Source organism: Mixophyes fleayi, chromosome 4, assembly GCF_038048845.1.
Source record: "Mixophyes fleayi isolate aMixFle1 chromosome 4, aMixFle1.hap1, whole genome shotgun sequence".
Taxonomy (NCBI): domain Eukaryota; kingdom Metazoa; phylum Chordata; class Amphibia; order Anura; family Limnodynastidae; genus Mixophyes; species Mixophyes fleayi.
In genome coordinates, this window is record NC_134405.1 from 297492129 (window position 1) to 297511017 (window position 18889).

An 18889-nucleotide genomic window follows, 5' to 3' on the forward strand; every position below is an offset into this window, starting at 1 on the left:
GTCTAGCATCCAAACACCTTGAAAGTCTTTTAGTACAAAGATCCTGATCCAAATGAGCACCTCATATCTAATGTGTTTCTTTGCATGTGACAATTTCATCAGAGGCATGTTGGTAGCCGATATGGGGTTTTCTTAAAATTCCAGTCTGCCAATCAAAGCAATTAATTAATTAACTAGTCAACTGCTGGATCTGAACAAGTATAGCACTTAGTCATAATACATAATTAAATGAAATTCATTGAACTCATATTCCATATCATAAATCCACCATTAAATACACGCAATAGGAGCTTATTTGGATAGGGACCTTTGTACTAAAAGACTTTCAAGGTGTCCAGACACTTCATCTTCTAGATATTACACTAGGAGCAATGAGACCACAGACAAGAACAGAGTAATTCATCTCCACACAGGACTAGTGAGCTGAACGTATGCCAATTCCTTTACTTCCAGCTTTTGATTATTTGTTGATATTAATAAAGTAAATATAAATTGTTATATTGTAAAATCTGTCTCATCTTAAAATATTTTTATTATAATGGTATAGGGGGAATTTTTTGAGTCAGTGTGCCTTGTACTTTTTTTTTTTGTTCTATCTGACATCTAAAGATTACAGCACATGTGTTTTATATTCATGGTTCTATCAATACTAATGGGCAGATTTATCAAAGGGTGAAGAGTTCTATTGCCAACGATAGCAATGAAAATGTGTTTTTGCCTCATTATCTCATCAACCTACACATTCAATGGGTTACTGCCAGCGATGATAATATATCCGCCGCCAGGTTCATGGGGAAGGCCATTTAAGAAGTTTCAAATAGGCACTTGTACCCTTACAATATCTCTTCTGTTAACGTCATCTTAACAGCATACAGAACATAATCATTAGAAGATGCTTTATTCTTAGAATAAAGCATTTTTAATGCATCATTTTGTTTTAAAGCTGCAATATTGCTTATGAAACATTTTCCCTATTGTGACCTCTCCCCCTGAAACGCTTTGTTAACCATCATTAAATGACTGAGGATGGTGGAGCAAGAAAGAGGACCAATCACAATCCGCAGTCTTTAAACTGTGCTCTTTGATTTATCCTTTTGCTCCGTTTCTCTCATAGCCCAGGGGAAAATGGCCGCACATAGCAGTCTCCTAGGTCTCCAGCTAAAGGGAGGTTTACCTTTGTAAAAAATGTAATAAGTGGTAACGCAGCTTTAAAATATTTGTCATATTTTTTAAATAAATAACATGTGATTTATACTTATGAAAATAATATTTTCCATGTTAGTGAAACTTAAAGCTGACTGATACATACACACAGCTAGAGACTGGCCTGGCAAAGCAGTAAGTTAACTCATACAGCTCCAGTACAGTATCTCTGTACATTGCTCAGTTTATTTGGCAATAGTTGTTTTCATGAGTCTCAGAAGCCCAAATGGAGGTATCAGTATATTGATTGCGCTATACTGGGGCCCCTTATATGGGCATTTTGTATACATTTATGTTTTGTCCGTTATATAGGTTATTTAAAACAACAGAAAAAACAAAACCAAATGCGCCTCCTCCTGGTTATTTGTAAGATATGTAGGACAAATTTGGGCTTTCCATAAAGCTGCTCTTCATTTTTCAGGTTGATAGCTGCACAGAGTCAGCGGAAGCAGCTTGTGATATCCTTTCTCAGCTTGTGAATTGCTCCATTAAAACTCTTGGTCTGATATCAACCGCAAAGCCCAGTTTCATGAATGTCTCTAAGGTAAAACTAAACAGATAAAATACTGTAATTTGTATTCATGGCAAGGTTTGCTTCCATAGTGAATGAATAAATACTGTATTAACAAGGCTGGATTTACATTTTAATATCCCCTTTGAAATGTAACTATTAACACTCCTGATGCGAGACTCATCAATGTCTGAGCTGCATGTTTTTATATTCAGGGGGGGTGCGAAAGTGCTAAGATTGATGTATGTGTTTATCAAGGTGTGCAGGTGGAGGGTTTGTGATTAGGTGTAGGGGAGATCCACAACATGCTTTCTGTCCATGAAAAGTGAACAGTAGTCAATGACATTTTGCTTTAGCAATTTGGAGACTATTAAAGTTATTTTATCGTTTACCAATAATCATTGTCTATGCAATTTGTGTGGTTCCAACTCACAAAGCGATTTATTAGCAAAAGCAAAAGAATAACAATTAAATAAATAACTACAGCCGATACATACGCCGCGCTGTGCTGGATCCAGCTTGCAGTCATTCAATCCTGAAGTCTATGGTCAAAAAGACTGTAAGCGAATTCCAGAGAGCAATATATATACATTTGGTGTTACAGTAAATACAATACAGATGTTTCCATAGGTTCAGGCTCCAGGACAGTCCAGTATAGTATAGTTCATAGGTCAGTTCAAACGACGCCCTCCAAGGGTGGGGGTCAGCTCTCCAATCAGATGCATACTAATCTTCCCGCCGAAAGCTAGTTCAAACTTGTCTATTTACATTATACACACAATACCATTCTGATCACTAATTCCCTATATTCCATAACTAGCATACACGAGGTGCGATTTTATAGCTGATGGAACTGGATTACTAAGGATAAATAGGGGATTAGAATGACACCAAACATGATATGTTTCTTGTAACCTGAACCTTAGATCTCACTAAAGTGCAAATAACATTATAATATTTAACTATAAGCTCAATAACATCTGTTCATAAACAACTGTGGGTTGGAACTATTATAAAATGAACTATGTACAAGTGAATGTGTAAGTGTAAGTGCATGCGTGCGTCATTTATCATGCGATTGTGTCATAACATGTGGCGTACTGATCGCAATCGCACGGTAAAACAATATTAATCAATATACTTTCTTTCATCCAATTATTCGACTTTGACAAGACATATTTAAAGTATATATTTTTGATAGCTTTAATTTAATATCTATAGTAACTAAAAAAATGCCTCTTTTTTTTGACAGTCTCACTTCGCATCTGCACTAACCGTAGTTTTTGTCAACTCAAAGTCATTGTCTTCAATAAAGATCGATGACACCCCGGTGGATGACCCTTCGTTAAAAGTTTTGGTGGCAAATAACAGTGATACTTTGAAGCTACTGAAAATGAGCAGCTGTCCTCATGTATCTCCTGCTGGTAAGACACATTTTTTAAAAAAAAGTTTAGAAGAAAAGTAACTGCAAACATGAAGATTTGATTAAGTATTTTTGTCATGTATGCAAAGTAGAACCTAAAAAAGAGAGTGGTATAAATACATTGTACTAATTTTTTGCCTTATTGCCATTAGGAATTTTGTGTGTGGCTGACCAGTGTCATGGACTTAGAGAACTAGCATTGAATTATCATCTTTTGAGTGATGAGTTACTGTTGGCTCTTTCGACTGAGAAACACGTTCGCCTTGAACACCTTCGTATCGATGTTGTAAGTGAAAATCCTGGTCAAACATATTTTCACACAATAAAGAAGCAAAGCTGGGATGCCCTTATCAAACATTCTCCCAAAGTCAATATTGTTATGTACTTTTTTCTGTATGAAGAAGAGTTTGATGCATTTTTTAGAGAGGAGACTCCAGTTACTCATCTTTACTTTGGTCGTGCCGTGAGCAAGGCCATGCTTGGTCGTATAGGCATGAATTGCCCACGTTTGATCGAACTAGTGGTTTGTGCAAATGGACTTCAGCCGTTGGATGATGAGTTGATCCGCATTGCTGATCGTTGCAAGAACTTGACTGCCATTGGCCTGGGAGAATGTGAAGTTTCTTGCAGTGCATTTGTTGAGTTTGTAAAGATGTGCGGGAGAAGACTGACGCAGCTGTCCATTATGGAGGAAGTACTCATTCCAGACAACAAATACAACTTGGAGCAAATTCATTGTGAAGTTTCAAAGTACCTTGGAAGAATGTGGTTTCCAGACATGATGCCTACGTGGTAGGCTATAAGAAGACTATGTTTTAGGATGCTTTTTGCATTTGCTTACTATGCAATAATCATATGATACACCGATGAATATGGCATATAGAATCCCACTTACAAACCAAATAAGGCAATTTCAAGATCAATATCATTGTGTACATGGACCAAATTTATCCTGACATCAACTACAAAGCAATTATATTATTCAATAACATGTAATTGTAACGGTATATAATTTGAAATCATACTTGCACAGATCAGAGAATTTGATTATTTGTTACTTTGTGTGGTATTAAGATAACTATTATCAAGATTCAATGATTATTTAAAATGCAGTGAGTTAATGGTGTTTATAAATATCTATTGTATGCACTATAATTTATTATAAATGTACCACAGTTTCAAAGGTTTTATGCTGATGAAAGACACTGGAATATATCATTTGGCCTAGGGTTGTTAATATAAGGTAGCATGGAGTTTGTTTATCAGTTGTGTACATATAATAAGACTACTACTGTATAAGATATATCTATAGATATTTAGAAGCAGAACTACTATGTGAAAGGGGGCAGAATTATTACTTGTTCTTTCATCAACTTTATTAGAGTTGTATTGACAAATAATGCACTATGTCATTTCTGGTTAACAGATTGTGTCAAGAACCTTAGATATGACTCTTTATAAGGACTGTATACTACATATACAGAAATGCTTTAGATTAGAAAATCCTATCTCCTCTGCACCGACTAGGACTGTGTCCTTTATATCTATATTATCAGAGTGGCAGCTTGATGTTCACACTGCCAATATGAAGAAGAGTCCATGATTGATTGTTCGTGCTATTTTATAATTCCCAATTTCAGACTGATGTGTATAGGGCCCAACAGTCAAGCAAGTTACTAGGGCACATGGTAGAGTTCAAATAATATATTCTAGGTAGCACACATATTTCATACCATAAATATACACTAATTCCCATGCTATTACGCTTCTATTAAACATACAATGGAACCTTTTTAAGTTTAGGTTTTAGAGAAATATCATCTAGAAACATTAACAGTTCATCTGAGCCTGACCCTGCTGCATAGGTAGTGGGACCATTTATTATTGCAACATTTACACAGAACCAGAAGACAAATGGGAGAAAGTAATATTTTACAGCTCAAACACAGCAGCCAAAAAATGTATTATTTGTTTAACACCCCAAATCCTTGTGGTCTTTTGGGACAGGAGAATAGGCTATTTTCTTCCACAGGTTACCATTTACCCACCACTGCTCTAGGTGATCATATTATGTCACAAACACACAACACAATTATAGGACAGACAGTAACACTCTTGTACACTATAAAGGTAACAACCAACACATAATAGAAACAAACTATGTGATTCATTAATGTATTTCCAATCTCCCAGGTTAAACATCATTTATGTGGAATGCAGCATCACCCAAAGTACCGAAATCAATAATTCAAGTCTAAACATAAGGTTGGAAAGTAACAAAGCTACTTTTGCCTTGTAAAATTACGTATTGTAGAAATGACCCAAATTAGACCAGATGAATAATCCAGTTCCCTCTTCAGTGATGTCAGACCCTGGCCTATCCCGGATCAAAGTGGTCCACATAAAGTCCCATCTTCCATTTTTTTACCAAAAAGATCAGAATCATGCTGGAATTCTAGTTTGTTGAATAATAATTAAATATCTAGTTGCACACTGTCTGCAATCCACACGTGTGCTCAGGGATGAGGGTTTAAAGCCGCACATGATCGGATCGCTCTGTAAAATTCATCCAATGTTCATGGCTAAGCTGAACCAGAACCGGTTCTTTGGCAGTGAAGATGTGCAGAAGATTATGCTTATGTTTGGAGAGCATAAGTGCTGGAAATCCTGGCTTAGTACAATAAAATGTTGAGATTTTCAGCACATGCCATAGAAACACAGGGTTTGACGTCTCTAGAGGAGAGTGGATTTAGTTACTTGCTGATTGTAGCCAGAATTCCCATTTCCTTTTAACAATAGTAAAAGCTACAAGCAGGGCAGGTGAGGTGCTGTTGGGGGATGAGCTTATACATATGTGGTAGGTACACTGTAAGATTAAATATAACTACAAACCTTTACAAATGACTCATACTGAGTTAGATTTTATTTACGTGACATTGTTTTAAATATATGAACTTTTCTGTGTTTGAGTATGTAATGATTCTGTAGACAATACTGTGCAAACTGTTTTCTTGTATGCATATTAAAAGTTTAACTATATTATCACTTCTTTGACATAATTTGCTCTTAGACAAGAGTACTTAAGCTGGGTACACACTACAGTTTTTTTCACCCGATTATCACACCAATCAGACGATTAACGACTGTTAGGTGCGATATTGCATTCATGTAGGCTCCCATGATCATGTTTTATGGTACTAAAGCAAATCGTATCATTTCATTTGATTTGAAAACCAGATGAGAAATCTCTATAAATGATGGAACGATGTCAGACAAATTCTGAAGTGTGTACGGACTCACGACTAGCAGTGTAGGCAGCTCTCCATAGAGTTTACAGAGTCACAATCTTTTCAGCCGATGGTCATGACAGATGAAGAGCACAGATCTAAAGGGAAATCGTGTAAGTGTGTACGATTGGATCGGCATGCTGAACAGGACTTTCAGTTGGTGGTAAAATTGTTAAAGATATTGCTTTGGGAGAAATTTTCTGTAGTGTGTGCCTAGCTATAGTTTTCACTGATAGTTCTGTTACTTTGTGTGCACTGCCACACCCATACAGTGCAATACTAGGTCACATGAAATGGGCATGCCACTTATGTGATGCCAGGATACAGGATCACACGAGACAAATTACATCTATACACGGCTTACTTCATGCTAACAGGACAACTAGATGTAAAATGCAAACTGTTGATAGAAACATAGAGGTATCTGCAAAACCTTCAGGGGTTTATTAGAATGTAAAATATATTATTGAAGGTGGAATTTTCTGTGTACATCAGATTTCTCACTGTATCATTCTCAATAGCTCATTTTGGCATCACTGAGAGTCTGTTTATAACAAGACTTTCGTGAATATGCTGTCAACATACCCACCCTACTATGGCCATTTCCCTTTCATTGTTGGGTAGCAGTCATTTGCTGATCATCACAAGGACTATACCAAGTTTCTATAGTGGTGCTAGTTAGTCAGCTTGCAGAGGTTACCATGCTGGAGAAGTGCCAGGGGGTAAATTTATAAAGCTGTTGGTTTGAAAAAATGGAGATGTTGCGTATAACAATCAGATTCTAGTTATCATTAATTAGTACATTTTACAAAATGACAGCTAGAAACTGATTGGTTACCACAGGCAACATCTCTTTTTCAAACCCGCAGCTTCATAAATTTACCCCCCACCCCCAGTCTTTGACTTCTCATTTTCATATTCCCTTTAGTTCCTCAGAAAGCTTTAATGTTCAACTTACTATGGGGTGATAATCAATCCCCCCTCTCTCTTTTAAAAGTGAAAAATAATTGATTGATCCAGTTGCTTAAAGGGAAAATAAATACAGTTATTTACTACAACATTAATTTAAGATTGAATTACGCAGAGCAGCCAACATGATAACTTTTATTACTGAACTCTTTCTCCATAGCAGCAAGAGGGAAGTTTTCATACTATTTGTACAATGGGAACAGTTCACAAATATACATAAATTATTCGGTGGTAGTCACTTTAACGATGCTGATAACGCTGACAGTGACTACCATGATGGTACCAAAGCGAAAATGACTTAGCCGACTTACAAGAAAGGAGGACTGACCTTAAGAATGACAGATCAAGTGGGCGGCGATCTCATAAGAAATGACGATCCCTAGTAACAACGGCATGTTGTTACTACGTCATTTTCAATTGTCTCACTATTTTTAAAGCGCTTCTCATCCCACCTAACTATTAGACTAAGGCTTAAGTGTATTAGGTGGGATGACAAACGGCATCGCCACTTTAAAAATAGGCACCTTCCTGTTCATCATCTGTGTTTGTTTCTTAGTCATTGGACACTAAAGAGCCTATGCAATTAGGAGCCTACCGTCTTTCTGCAAAGGAAAAGAACAGAAGACGGATCCAAGGTCTGTGTCTTTACTGTGGCATCAAAGGACATTTTTCTCTTTCCTGCCCTAACAAGTCAGGAAAAGAGTTGGCCTAGGAGATAAAGAAAAGGTCCAGTTAGGTCTGCAGATCATCTCCTCTAAAAATGCAGTTTTGGTTCCCGCGCACATTACCTATGGTGATCATTCTGTTGATATCTCAGCCTTTATTGACAGTGGTGCTGCTGGAAATTTTCTGGACATTGAATTCGCCAAATCTGCTGGAATTCCTTTCAAGCATATTAGTACAGTTATTACTGTAAGTGGTCTAGATGGAGGATCACTCCCAGATGGCAAGGTCTTGTATGAAACACCCCCGTTACACTTGACTGTGGGAACCCTTTATTCAGAAACTCTTTCCTACCTTATCAATTGCCCATCTGTACCGGTAATATTGTGGAATCCCTCACTACGCCTTCACAACCCTGTAATTGATTGGGCACAAGGGGAGATTAGAGAAAAAAGGCAAACCCATCTCGCTCTAGAGTTAGGACTTCCTCATCCTTGTTACCTTAAAATTTACAAGGGGAGATTACTCAGTGGAGTTCCTTGTGTTCTCAGACTTGTTTGAGCTTGCCTATTCGGATTCTGCAGCCTGCTTCCGAATTTCTTCCTCTAAAAAAGTGTCTGACACTCTGCCTCAACATCGGGATTTTGATTGTGAGATCAAATTAATTCCAGGTACTAAATTACCAAAAGGAAGACTGTATTCACTCTCCGGTCCTGAAACCAAGGCCATGCAGGAATACATCAAGGAGAATATACAAAAAGGCTTTATTAGGCCTTCAAAGTCTCCGATGGGAGCTAGCTGTTTCTTCGTCTCTAAGAAGTATGGTGGACTACGGCCCTGTATTGATTCCAGAGGTCTTAACAAAATCACTATTAAAAACACTTCCTCTCATCCTGCTCCTGTTTAATCAACTCGGAGGTGCTATCATCTTCACAAAAATTGATCTTCGCGGGGCATACAATCTCATCTGCATCAGAAGAGTCATCGAGTGGAAAACGGCTTTCAATACCCATTCCGGCCACTAAGAGTATTTGGTTATGCCATTAGGTCTTTGTAACGCACTAGCTGTCTTCCAAGATCTCATTAATGAAGTTCTCCGGAAATTTCTTGATCAGTTCGGGGTTGTGTACTTGGATGACATATTAATACATTCCCACTCTCTGTCTCAGCACCGGCTCCATGTTCAGCAATTTTTCCATAAATTACGGAAGCATCATCGGTTTGCCAAGCTTGAGAATTGCGAGTTTGAAATTCGAAGTGTTTCATTTCTAGGATATATAATATCCTCTACCGGTTTCTCTATGGACCCAAGCTCTTCTAAATTGGGTGCGGCCCGTTAATCTGAAAGCTGTAGAAAGGTTTCTGGGGTTAGCCAATTACTACAGAAGATTCATTCAAGGCTTTTCCAATTTGGTGGCTCCCATTGTTGACCTCACCCGAAAGTGGGCAGATCCTGATAGTTGGTCCTCAGAAGCTATCAATTCCTTTGAGGCTCTAAAAAAAAGCATTTACCTCCGCCCCTGTCTTGAGACATCCTAATCCTGAGCTGCCGTTCATTCTGGAGGTCGATGCCTCTGACATTGGTGCAGGCGCTGTTCTCTCTCAAAAAGATCCTGGTAATCACCAACTGTTTCCTTGCGCCTCTGTTTCCCGCAAGTTTTCTGCTGCAGAGACCAACTATGATGTTGGTAATCGGGAACTCTTAGCCATCAAATGGGGTTTTGAAGAATTGCTTCACTGGCTGGAAGGGGCCATCCATGTCATCACGGTTCATAAAAACCTCCAATACATTGAATCCGCAAAACGGCTGAATCCTAGGCAAGCCCGTTGGCCAATGTTCTTTACCCGCTTCCGTTTTGTTATCAGTTATAGACCAGGATCTAAGAACACCAAGGCTGATGCTTTATCCAGAAGTTTTGTTTCTCATCATGCACCAGTTCCGAAACCTTTGCCTATAATACCACCTTCAATTATTCACACAAGTTTAGCCCAGGACTTGGGTATAACCCTTCGCAGGTTCCAAAAGTTGGCTCCCTCTGAGACACTCGCAAACCGCTTATTTGTGCCAGTCCACCTTTGAAAGGCTGTCCTCACTGAGGCCCACGAAAATAAAACTGCCGGACACCCCGTTATCTTTAAAACCACAGAAAATCTTTCACGCTCTGTTTGGTGGCCCGATATTTCTTCAGATGTTCGAGACTTTGTTAAGTCCTGTGAAATTTGTGTTAAAACCAAAACCCCTAGGAACCGCCCTTCTGGTCAGCTTATGCCATTATCTGTTCCTACAAGACCTTGGACACACCTGTCCATGGGTTTTATTGTAGAGCCCCCTTCTTCAGCAGGCCACAATACTATCTGGGTAGTGGTTGACCGCTTCAGTAAAATGTCCCATTTCATACCTTTAACCAGACTTCCTAATGCACAGACCTTAGCATAGCTTTTTGTCCAGCACATTTTTCGGCTCCATGGCTCACCTGTAGACATTGTTTCTGATCACGGCTCTCAGTTTATTGCTCAGTTCTGGAAGTCCATGGTGACGGCCCAGGACGGAAACCGTAAGTAACGCCCCGGTCATCATGACGACGGCCGGGACACATCTGAGGGGCCGGAGCTAGTCGCAGTGGTGCCGAGCCGCTGTGGCTCGTAACAGTACCCTCCCCTTGAGGAGGGGTGAAAAAACCCCGACATCCTGGTTTCCCAGGGAACTGTTTGCAAAAGTCCTTGAGCAGCTTGTTAGCATGTTGATGTCTTTGTTTCACCCAACAATGTTCTTCTGGGTAATAGCCCTTCCAGTGGACCAGAAAGTGAACTTGTCCTTGGACCTTTTTGAAATCGAGGATTTTTTCGATTAGAAATTCTTGGTGTCCCTTGACTTTGACAGAATGAATTTTATGAACCTGAGGCGGTCTGTAACAGGTTTGAGTAACGAGCAATGAAAGGTATTCTGAGTGAAGGAGGGAGATTCAGTCTGAAAGCCACTGGGTTGATTTGCCTTGAAATGACAAAGGGTCCAATGAATCTGGGACCTATCTTCTTGCAGGGCTGTTTGAGTTTGATGTTTTGCAAGTACACAGCCAGACCTTATCACCAACCTTAAAAGAGCATGGTCCACAATGCAGATCAGCATAATGTTTAGATTTGAACGAGGCTTGTTTGAGGGCAATATGAACTTTCTTCCATATCCGTGAAAGACGGGCAGCAGAGTGATGAAAATCCGGGAGGTTAGAGGGCACCAGAGCAGATAAATAATTGGACTGAGGATGGAACCCAAGGTTAGAGAAGAACGGAGACTTATTAGTAGAAGAGTGGCATGCGTTGTTGTAGGCAAAATCTGCCCATGGATACAGAGTGGCCCAGTCGGTCTGACATTTGGACACATACAAGCGAAGAAATTGTTCGAGGGATTGGTTCACCCTCTCTGTTTGTCCATTGGACTACGGGTGATACCCAGAAGCAGGGCTGCCATCAGGGGGGTACAGGGGGTACTCTTGTACCGGGCCCGGGCTCACCAGGGGGCCCGGCGGCCAGGCCCACACTGCCCAGCGGGCTGGCGCTGGTGCTTGTGTTTGGTAGTTCATTGGTGGGGGAGAGGGTAGTGGAGAAAAAAAAAATCCAGATACTCACCTGATCGCAGCACCGCCGTCCCTCCTTCTTCCTCTCTGCACTAATTACACTGAATGTTAGGCGTGACATCAAGTCACGTCTGACACTCAGTGAGGAACTGTGCAGAGAGGAACAAGACAGAAGCAAGAAGACAGAAGAAAAGAGAAGAGAAGAGAGGAAAAAAGCTAATACAAAGGTAAGTAAATAAAGGGAGAAAGTCACACCATGAGGAAAAAGTAGGGGAAAGAGGCACAGACAGTATGAAGAAAAATGGGGGGAGAGGCACAGACAGTATGAAGAAAAATGGGGGGAGAGGCACAGACAGTATGAGGAAAAAGGGGGGGGGAGAAGCACAGACAGTATGAAGAAAAATGGGGCTAGAGGCACAGACAATATGAGGAAAAAGGGGGGGGGTGAGAGAGGCACAGTGTGAGGAAAAAGGGGGGGTAGCAGAAAGTCACCGAGTGATGGAGAGGGGGGGCAGGAAGGCACAGTGATGGAGAGGGGGTGCAGGATGGCACAGTGTGATAATGGGGGGCCAGGAGAAGGGGGAAAAGCAGCATGGAGGGCACAGTGTGATCATAATGTGCAAAACATGGTGATGAAGGGGCACAGTAATGTGTGTGTGATGGTACAGGGGGCTTGTGGCAATGTAGTGTGAGGTAGTCGGTGGCTAACTAATGGGTGCAAGTTTGTTTGTGGGGTAATGGTTGGGCAATTTTATTATGCGGACTATTACTTTAAGATGGGGTGGTTTGGGGGCTACTGAATGTGGGGGAGAATGAGGTCACTTTATTAAATGTGACTATGAATTATTTAATGTCAGTGATAGGTATATTTCTGAAATGTAAATACTATTAATTTATTGCTGGGGCTGTTTGTAGAGAGGGAAATAGGTTTATTTATTAAATGTGAATACTGTTATTTTAATGTTGAGGTTGGAGGAAGGCCTGATTATTAATCGTGGATGCTATTGATTTAATGCCGGGGCTGGCTGTAATTTTCTATATGTACCCATTTTTCTTCCAAATAGGGCCCCCAACATTCCAGGATCCAGACAAGCCGCAACTAAAGAAACCTGCAGTCACAGGTGGGGAAAGTGTGTGAAATGTTGTGATTCTAGTAGGGACAAAGCCAATATTTGGTGAGTGTGTGTGTGTGTATATATATATATATATATATATATATATATACACATTAGGTGCCCCCTTAACTTACCTGAACTTAACTGATTTAGTTCAGTGATTTTTTTTTTCATTGTCATGGGCCCCCTTTTCCCCTGGGCCCCCGTCCATCGTGCGCAGTTGGAAAGATGGCCCTGGTTCATTGGGTGGGGGGGTCATCGGGGGGCCCTGCCTGCTTCATTTGTACTGGGCCCCATGATTTCTGATGGTGGCCCTGCCCAGAAGACAAACAAAATTTGATTCCCAGCCGGGTATAAAAAGCTCTTCAGAAGGTGGTGACAAATTGGGAGCCACGATCCGAAACAATGTTGATGAGAGTTAAGAACATGGACAGGATATCTCTGCTAGAACAAAACAAAAAAAATGGATAAGTTGAAAAGGGATGTAGCCTTCATTACTCAATATAACAGGAAATTTAGAAATTATGAGAATGTATTGAGAAAGTATTGGAAGATACTTACCAGCAATCCCATTTTGAAAGATCAGTTACCTAAGGAACCCAAATTCGTGCATAGGAAAGCTCTGAATATTAAAGATCACATTGTCTGCAGTGTATTACCTAGAAAAACTAACCAACAATGAATTAATACTACAGGTTTCCACAGATGTGGCATGTGCCTACCGTGTAGAACTATACAGAGTAATCAATCAAAAATCACAGAATGCAAATCTACAGCAAATGGCTTGAATTATAAAATCAAGGAGTTCATTACCTGCCATTCAAAAAATGTGATCTATTTGATTCAATGCAAGTGCGGCAAGCAATACATAGGAAAAACCAGCCGACCGCTTAAAGTGCGTTTGGCGGAACATTTGAGAAATATACAGAAAGGCAATTTAAATCATTCCTTGTCTGCTCACTGCAAAGATTTGCATGATTGTAATCCTAATGCAATTGAGTTTTTTTTGTGTTATTAGGAAGATAGCGAGCACTTGGAGATGTAATGACCTAGACATTAGATTAGCTAGGGCTGAAATGGAGAATATCTGTTACGAGCCGCGGCGGTACTCACAGCCGCCGCGGCTCGCTTACTGTGCCCTCTGGCGTCCCGGCGGTCAGAAGCTTTGTGTTCTGCACTGCATCCCGGCAGCGGAGGGAGCCAGGTGCGCACGCGCAGCAGCCTGAAACCTGTGGCTTAATTAGACAAGCCTTCCACCAGTCTGTGAGTTAATTTATGTTGTGTTAATTAATCATGCAGGAGGCTGTGAGTTATTCAGAGCTAGGCTCTGATTAGTGGCCACTAGTATTTAAGGCAGTGAGGTCTGCAGCCTCACTGCCGGTTATAGCTTCTGTTACCAGTCTGCTGACCTGCTCTGCTCCTTGCTCCTGTCCTTTGGATATTCTGTTGGATTGCCCATGTATGACCCCTTGCCTGGATTTGGTCCCTGCCTGTGTTTCTTGTGACCCCGACCTCTGGTGTGTTTACCGACTTTCCTGTTTACTCATGACCCTTGACCTTGGCTTGTCTATTGGATTTGTTGTCTGCTGCCAGCCCTAGACCCTTGCCCGAACTACACTCCGCTTTCCTGGGATCTCCCCAGCCGGTACGCACTTCACGACCCTCTGTCAGTCTGCGGCCAAGTCTGTCCCCACCACTAGGGTCTCCAGTGAACACCTGACTGGCAGAGCAGATTCCGGGTTGTGCTGTACCGGCTAGAGGGGTTCCTAGCAATATCTATAAATTTAAAACACTAGCCCCAGAGGGTCTAAATGCAGAATTTGAGATAAAATGTTTTTCTTGTTCCAAAGAACAATGGAGAATATCAATTACCCCAATTTTTCTTTGCAAACTCTTTATTTTTGTCTCTGAGATATTCTTTATCATTAATATATATGAATGGATATGGGGATTGGAGTAGGGTTATTACTCATAGGGACGTGGATCCTCCAATATACCTCGGTGTATATATATATATATTTGTAAGGATGTTAGAATTTGATTATCAATTTCGTGACATTTTTACTTGTCAATATATATGTGTGGATTGGTGCAACAGTCGCCTCCGAGAGAGAAGTAATTTGGTGGAATGTTACCTATTTTAATATATACTTTTACTGCATGTTGGGATGCATGTTGGGATGGATAACTAATTCTGCTGGCCGGTTACTGTATCTATATAGGCATACATCATTTTTGATGGAGAGACCTGACATTTATTGGTTACTTCCGGAATAACTGAAAGATATCACATAGGGCTAGATTTACTAAGCTGCGGGTTTAAAAAAGTGGGGATGTTGCCTATAGCAACCAATCAGATTCTAGCTTTCATTTATTTAGTACATTCTACAAAATGACAGCTAGAATCTGATTGGTTGCTATAGGCAACATCCCCACTTTTTCAAACCCGCAGCTTAGTAAATCTAGCCCATAGTGTTGATACAATAAGTATGTATAGACTAAAGAGGGAATTACAGTACTTTGTTATAATGTTATGTTTATATCGGAACCTTGATTGGAACTGATTACCTCAGTCGGATTTGGGATGTTTGATGTATATTTATCATGTAAGGAATGTCTTGATAGAGATAGGCTATCTGAAGTATAAATGAAGACCAGCTGGAACTCCGTGTTACACTTTGACAAAGACTCCAGAGGTGGAGTCAATACATGTTAGATGAACATGGGTTATCCTATCATAGCAACGTCTCAACATACGGAGGAATACTAATTGCCCAGCTGATCATGCCCGGGATTTTTACATCTTTATGCTGGCTTTTATCTTCTACTCGGTACGAGTACATTAGCTGCTTGATGTCAGGATTCATTTTAGAGTTTTTTTATATTGTTTGTAGTCTGCTATTTTTATGAATAAATCAAAAGGTAATGCACCAGATGTCCTCTCCCCTTTCTTTTATATATTGATGGGGTTTTTGAGCTTTACATGGACAGAAGTGTTGCCGTGGAAGCGGACTTACTTACGAATATATGTGTACGTTTATTTGATGATTTGTATGCAATACCATTTTTGAAAGACTTCTTCGCACATATGTGGTGGTGGTTTGCTGTTTAACAATCAACACAGCTTTCTTAGCGGTATTTCTGGGTATATTGAAGTCCGTGATTGGTGATATATCCACTAACCCAGTACTTTTTTATTTTTTTTTCTATTTTTATATAATTCTTCCATCACTATCGCTGGGAGATAGTGAGAAGCAATTTTGATATACAGAAGAACTTTAGGAGGCATCTACATATGATCCATAGAAGAAAGTGATTTTATGGTGGACATTGTACATGTTTTTTCATCTGCTTGGATGATGATAATGTGTTTATCTTACTATTACCGCCTTGTATACTTTTTTGGTTTTATAAATGTTGATGGGGAGTCCATGTAGGAGGAAGACATGTTAGATGAACAAGGAAGCCAGCAGTCTGGCACATGGCAACCCTGTAAGTGGAATGAACTGTGCCATCTTACTAAACCGGTCAACAATCACCCAGATGGTGTTAAGGCCGGATGAGCGAGGCAATTTCACAATGAAGTCCATAGATATGTGTGTCCATGGTTTTATTGGAACGGATAAAGGCATGAGAGGGCCAGCTGGAAGACTACGAGAGAATTTATTCCTAGCACAAATCTCGCAGGAAAGTATGAACTCTCTGGCATCAGCAGATAAAGAAGACCACCAAACTGAATGAGATAGCTGTTCAATAGTTTTGGATACTTCAGGATGACTAGAAGTTTTGTTGTCTTGACATTCAGTGAGAACTGTCTTCCTCAGATGATCTGGTACAAATAACTTGCCTTTGGGAGTCGCTGGAGGGGCCAAATCCTGAAGGATCATGCCTAAATCCTCGGTCAGACCTAGAACAATGTCGGAGGCAGTGATTATAGAAGAAGTTTCGGTGAGGGATAGATGCGTGGAGATAAAGCTGTGAGACAAGGCATCCGCTTTGATGTTTTTGGATCCTGGTCGGACTGTACTAATAAACTTAAAACGAGTGAAGAACAGGGCCCACCGGGCTTGACTGGAATTTATGGTCTTAGCAGATTGGATAAATTGGAGATTCTTGTGGTCAGTGAATACCGTAATCACATGAGCTGCTCCCTCAAGCCAGTGGCTCCATTCTTCAAATGCCCACTTGACTGTTAACTCCCGATTACCAGCATCTTAGTGGACTTCTGTGGAAGAAAACTTTAGAGAGAAAAATGCACAGGGGTGCAGTTTGTGGTCGTAGGGATCCTTTTGCAAAAGAATTGTGCCAGCTCCAACATCAGAGAAGTCTACTTCGACTATGAACGGCAGTTCTGGATCCGGATGTCGAAGGTGCAGAGATGAATGCATTCTTGAGCGCCTTGAAGGAAGCCAAAGCTGAGGGAGACCACTTAGTGATATCGGCCCCTTTGTGAGTAACGGCTGTAATGGGAGCCACCAATACAGAGAAGTAATTGATGAATCGCCTGTAGTAATCAAGGATTGCCTGGACGTTACTGGGGTCCATCGAGAAGCCATTAGGGGAGAGGATATATCCCAGGAACGTGACTTGGGTAACCTCAAACTCACATTTCTCCAACTTAGCGAAGAAATGGTGCTGACGTAGTTTGAGGAATACCTCCCTGACGTGTAGTTGGTGAAGTTCCAGTGATTTGGAGTAGATTAAAATGTCATTGAGGTAGAGCACAACGAATTTGACCAGAACATCTCGCAGTACATCGTTGATAAAATCTTGGAACACAGCAGGGACATTACATAGGCCAAAAGGCATGACCAGGTACTCGTAATGAATCGAGTGAGTGTTGAAGGCCGTCTTCCACTCGTCCCCGTCTGAACCGAACCAGGTGGTATGCTCCTGGCAAATCAATTTTAGAGAAAATGGTGGCCTGCTTGAGCTAGTTGAAAAGAACAGAGATGAGAGGTAATGGATAAGTATTTTTTATTAGTAATTCTATTTAGGCCACGGTAATATATGCATGGCCTAAGACTTCCGTCCTTTTTGGAAACAAAAAAGAAACCAGCTCCCACCGGTGATTTAGAAGTTCTGATGAATCCCTTCCGAAGGTTCTCTTCCACGTATTCCTCCATAACTTTGGTCTCTGGAACAGATAACGCCTACAGCAAATATCAAACTCGTAGAACAGGTAGCAGAGGTCTTCACCTATAGCAGCCACCTTTCCCGTAGAGCTGACCGTGCTCACAGGTACTGGGATGCCCCCATGTCTTAAACTCAGAGTAGTACAAGTTTATAATCTTACCGTAGCGCAGACAAGGGCCAGGTGGTAGAAACAGCGAAGTCCAAAATGGGCCGAGGTCAAAGGGTACAGCAGGCAGCGGTAGTGAGGTCCAGCCAGAGGTCAGGGCTGGCAGCAAACATCGTATCCAGGTAACAGGCGGAGATCAGGGTCACAAGCAATCCAACAGAGTCCAGTAAGCGAGCCAAGGGTCATACACGAAAGAGTCAATCCAAATAACAAGAGCAGAGGAGCAGAGAAAGAAGCAGGTCAGCAGCCAGAGACTGAAGGTATAACCGTCAGGGAGGCTAATACCTCCCTGCTTTAAATACTTGCAAAGAAAAATAGGAACTGACGAACACAGGAGGATAATCAGGCCCAACAGGAGGCTAATTATTCCAACGTTGCGCATGCGCCCGGCTGTCCAGCTGGCCTGGTTGCGGCGGTGCTGTTCAGAGCCGGAAGTGACACCCCAATCGTCATGACGTTGGCCAGGGCGTGTCTGAGGGGCCAGAGCAAGTTGCGGCAGTGCTGAGCCGCAGCGGCTCATAACAATATAAGGTGTTCACCTTTTGCGATTATACCCGGCTGGCGAAAATCCTTGAGTGCCACTTTGCCTGAAATGTATACATAGTACCATTTTCATTAAAGTTTTGAGGAAGGCAAGTGGGTAAAGTACTCTTTTTCCTAATATACTGTATATATATATATATATATATATATATATATCTATCTCTATCACCATTTATTAAAACTCTAGTTATCAGACATCACCCCCAACCCTTGCACATAGTTTTGAATTCTGACATGCCTATTTCGGCAATAGTTCCACTGACCTGTTAGCTGACTGATGTAACCCATCTATTATTCTGGT

At 40.9% G+C, this 18889-nt stretch overlaps 1 protein-coding gene across 3 annotated transcripts in view; it reads left to right on the forward strand.

The window, feature by feature from the left end:
- Positions 1-6176, forward strand: part of LOC142152841 (F-box/LRR-repeat protein 21-like) — a 30704-nt gene extending 24528 nt beyond the window's left edge. For all 3 annotated transcript variants that reach the window (XM_075209865.1, XM_075209863.1, XM_075209864.1), the window contains 3 exons: positions 1625-1747; positions 2967-3138; positions 3290-6176. In XM_075209865.1, the coding sequence (XP_075065966.1) occupies positions 1625-1747; positions 2967-3138; positions 3290-3933 (939 nt within the window). In that variant the 3' untranslated portion in view covers positions 3934-6176. The remainder of the gene's footprint in view (positions 1-1624; positions 1748-2966; positions 3139-3289) is intronic.
- The last annotated feature ends 12713 nt before the right edge of the window (positions 6177-18889 follow it).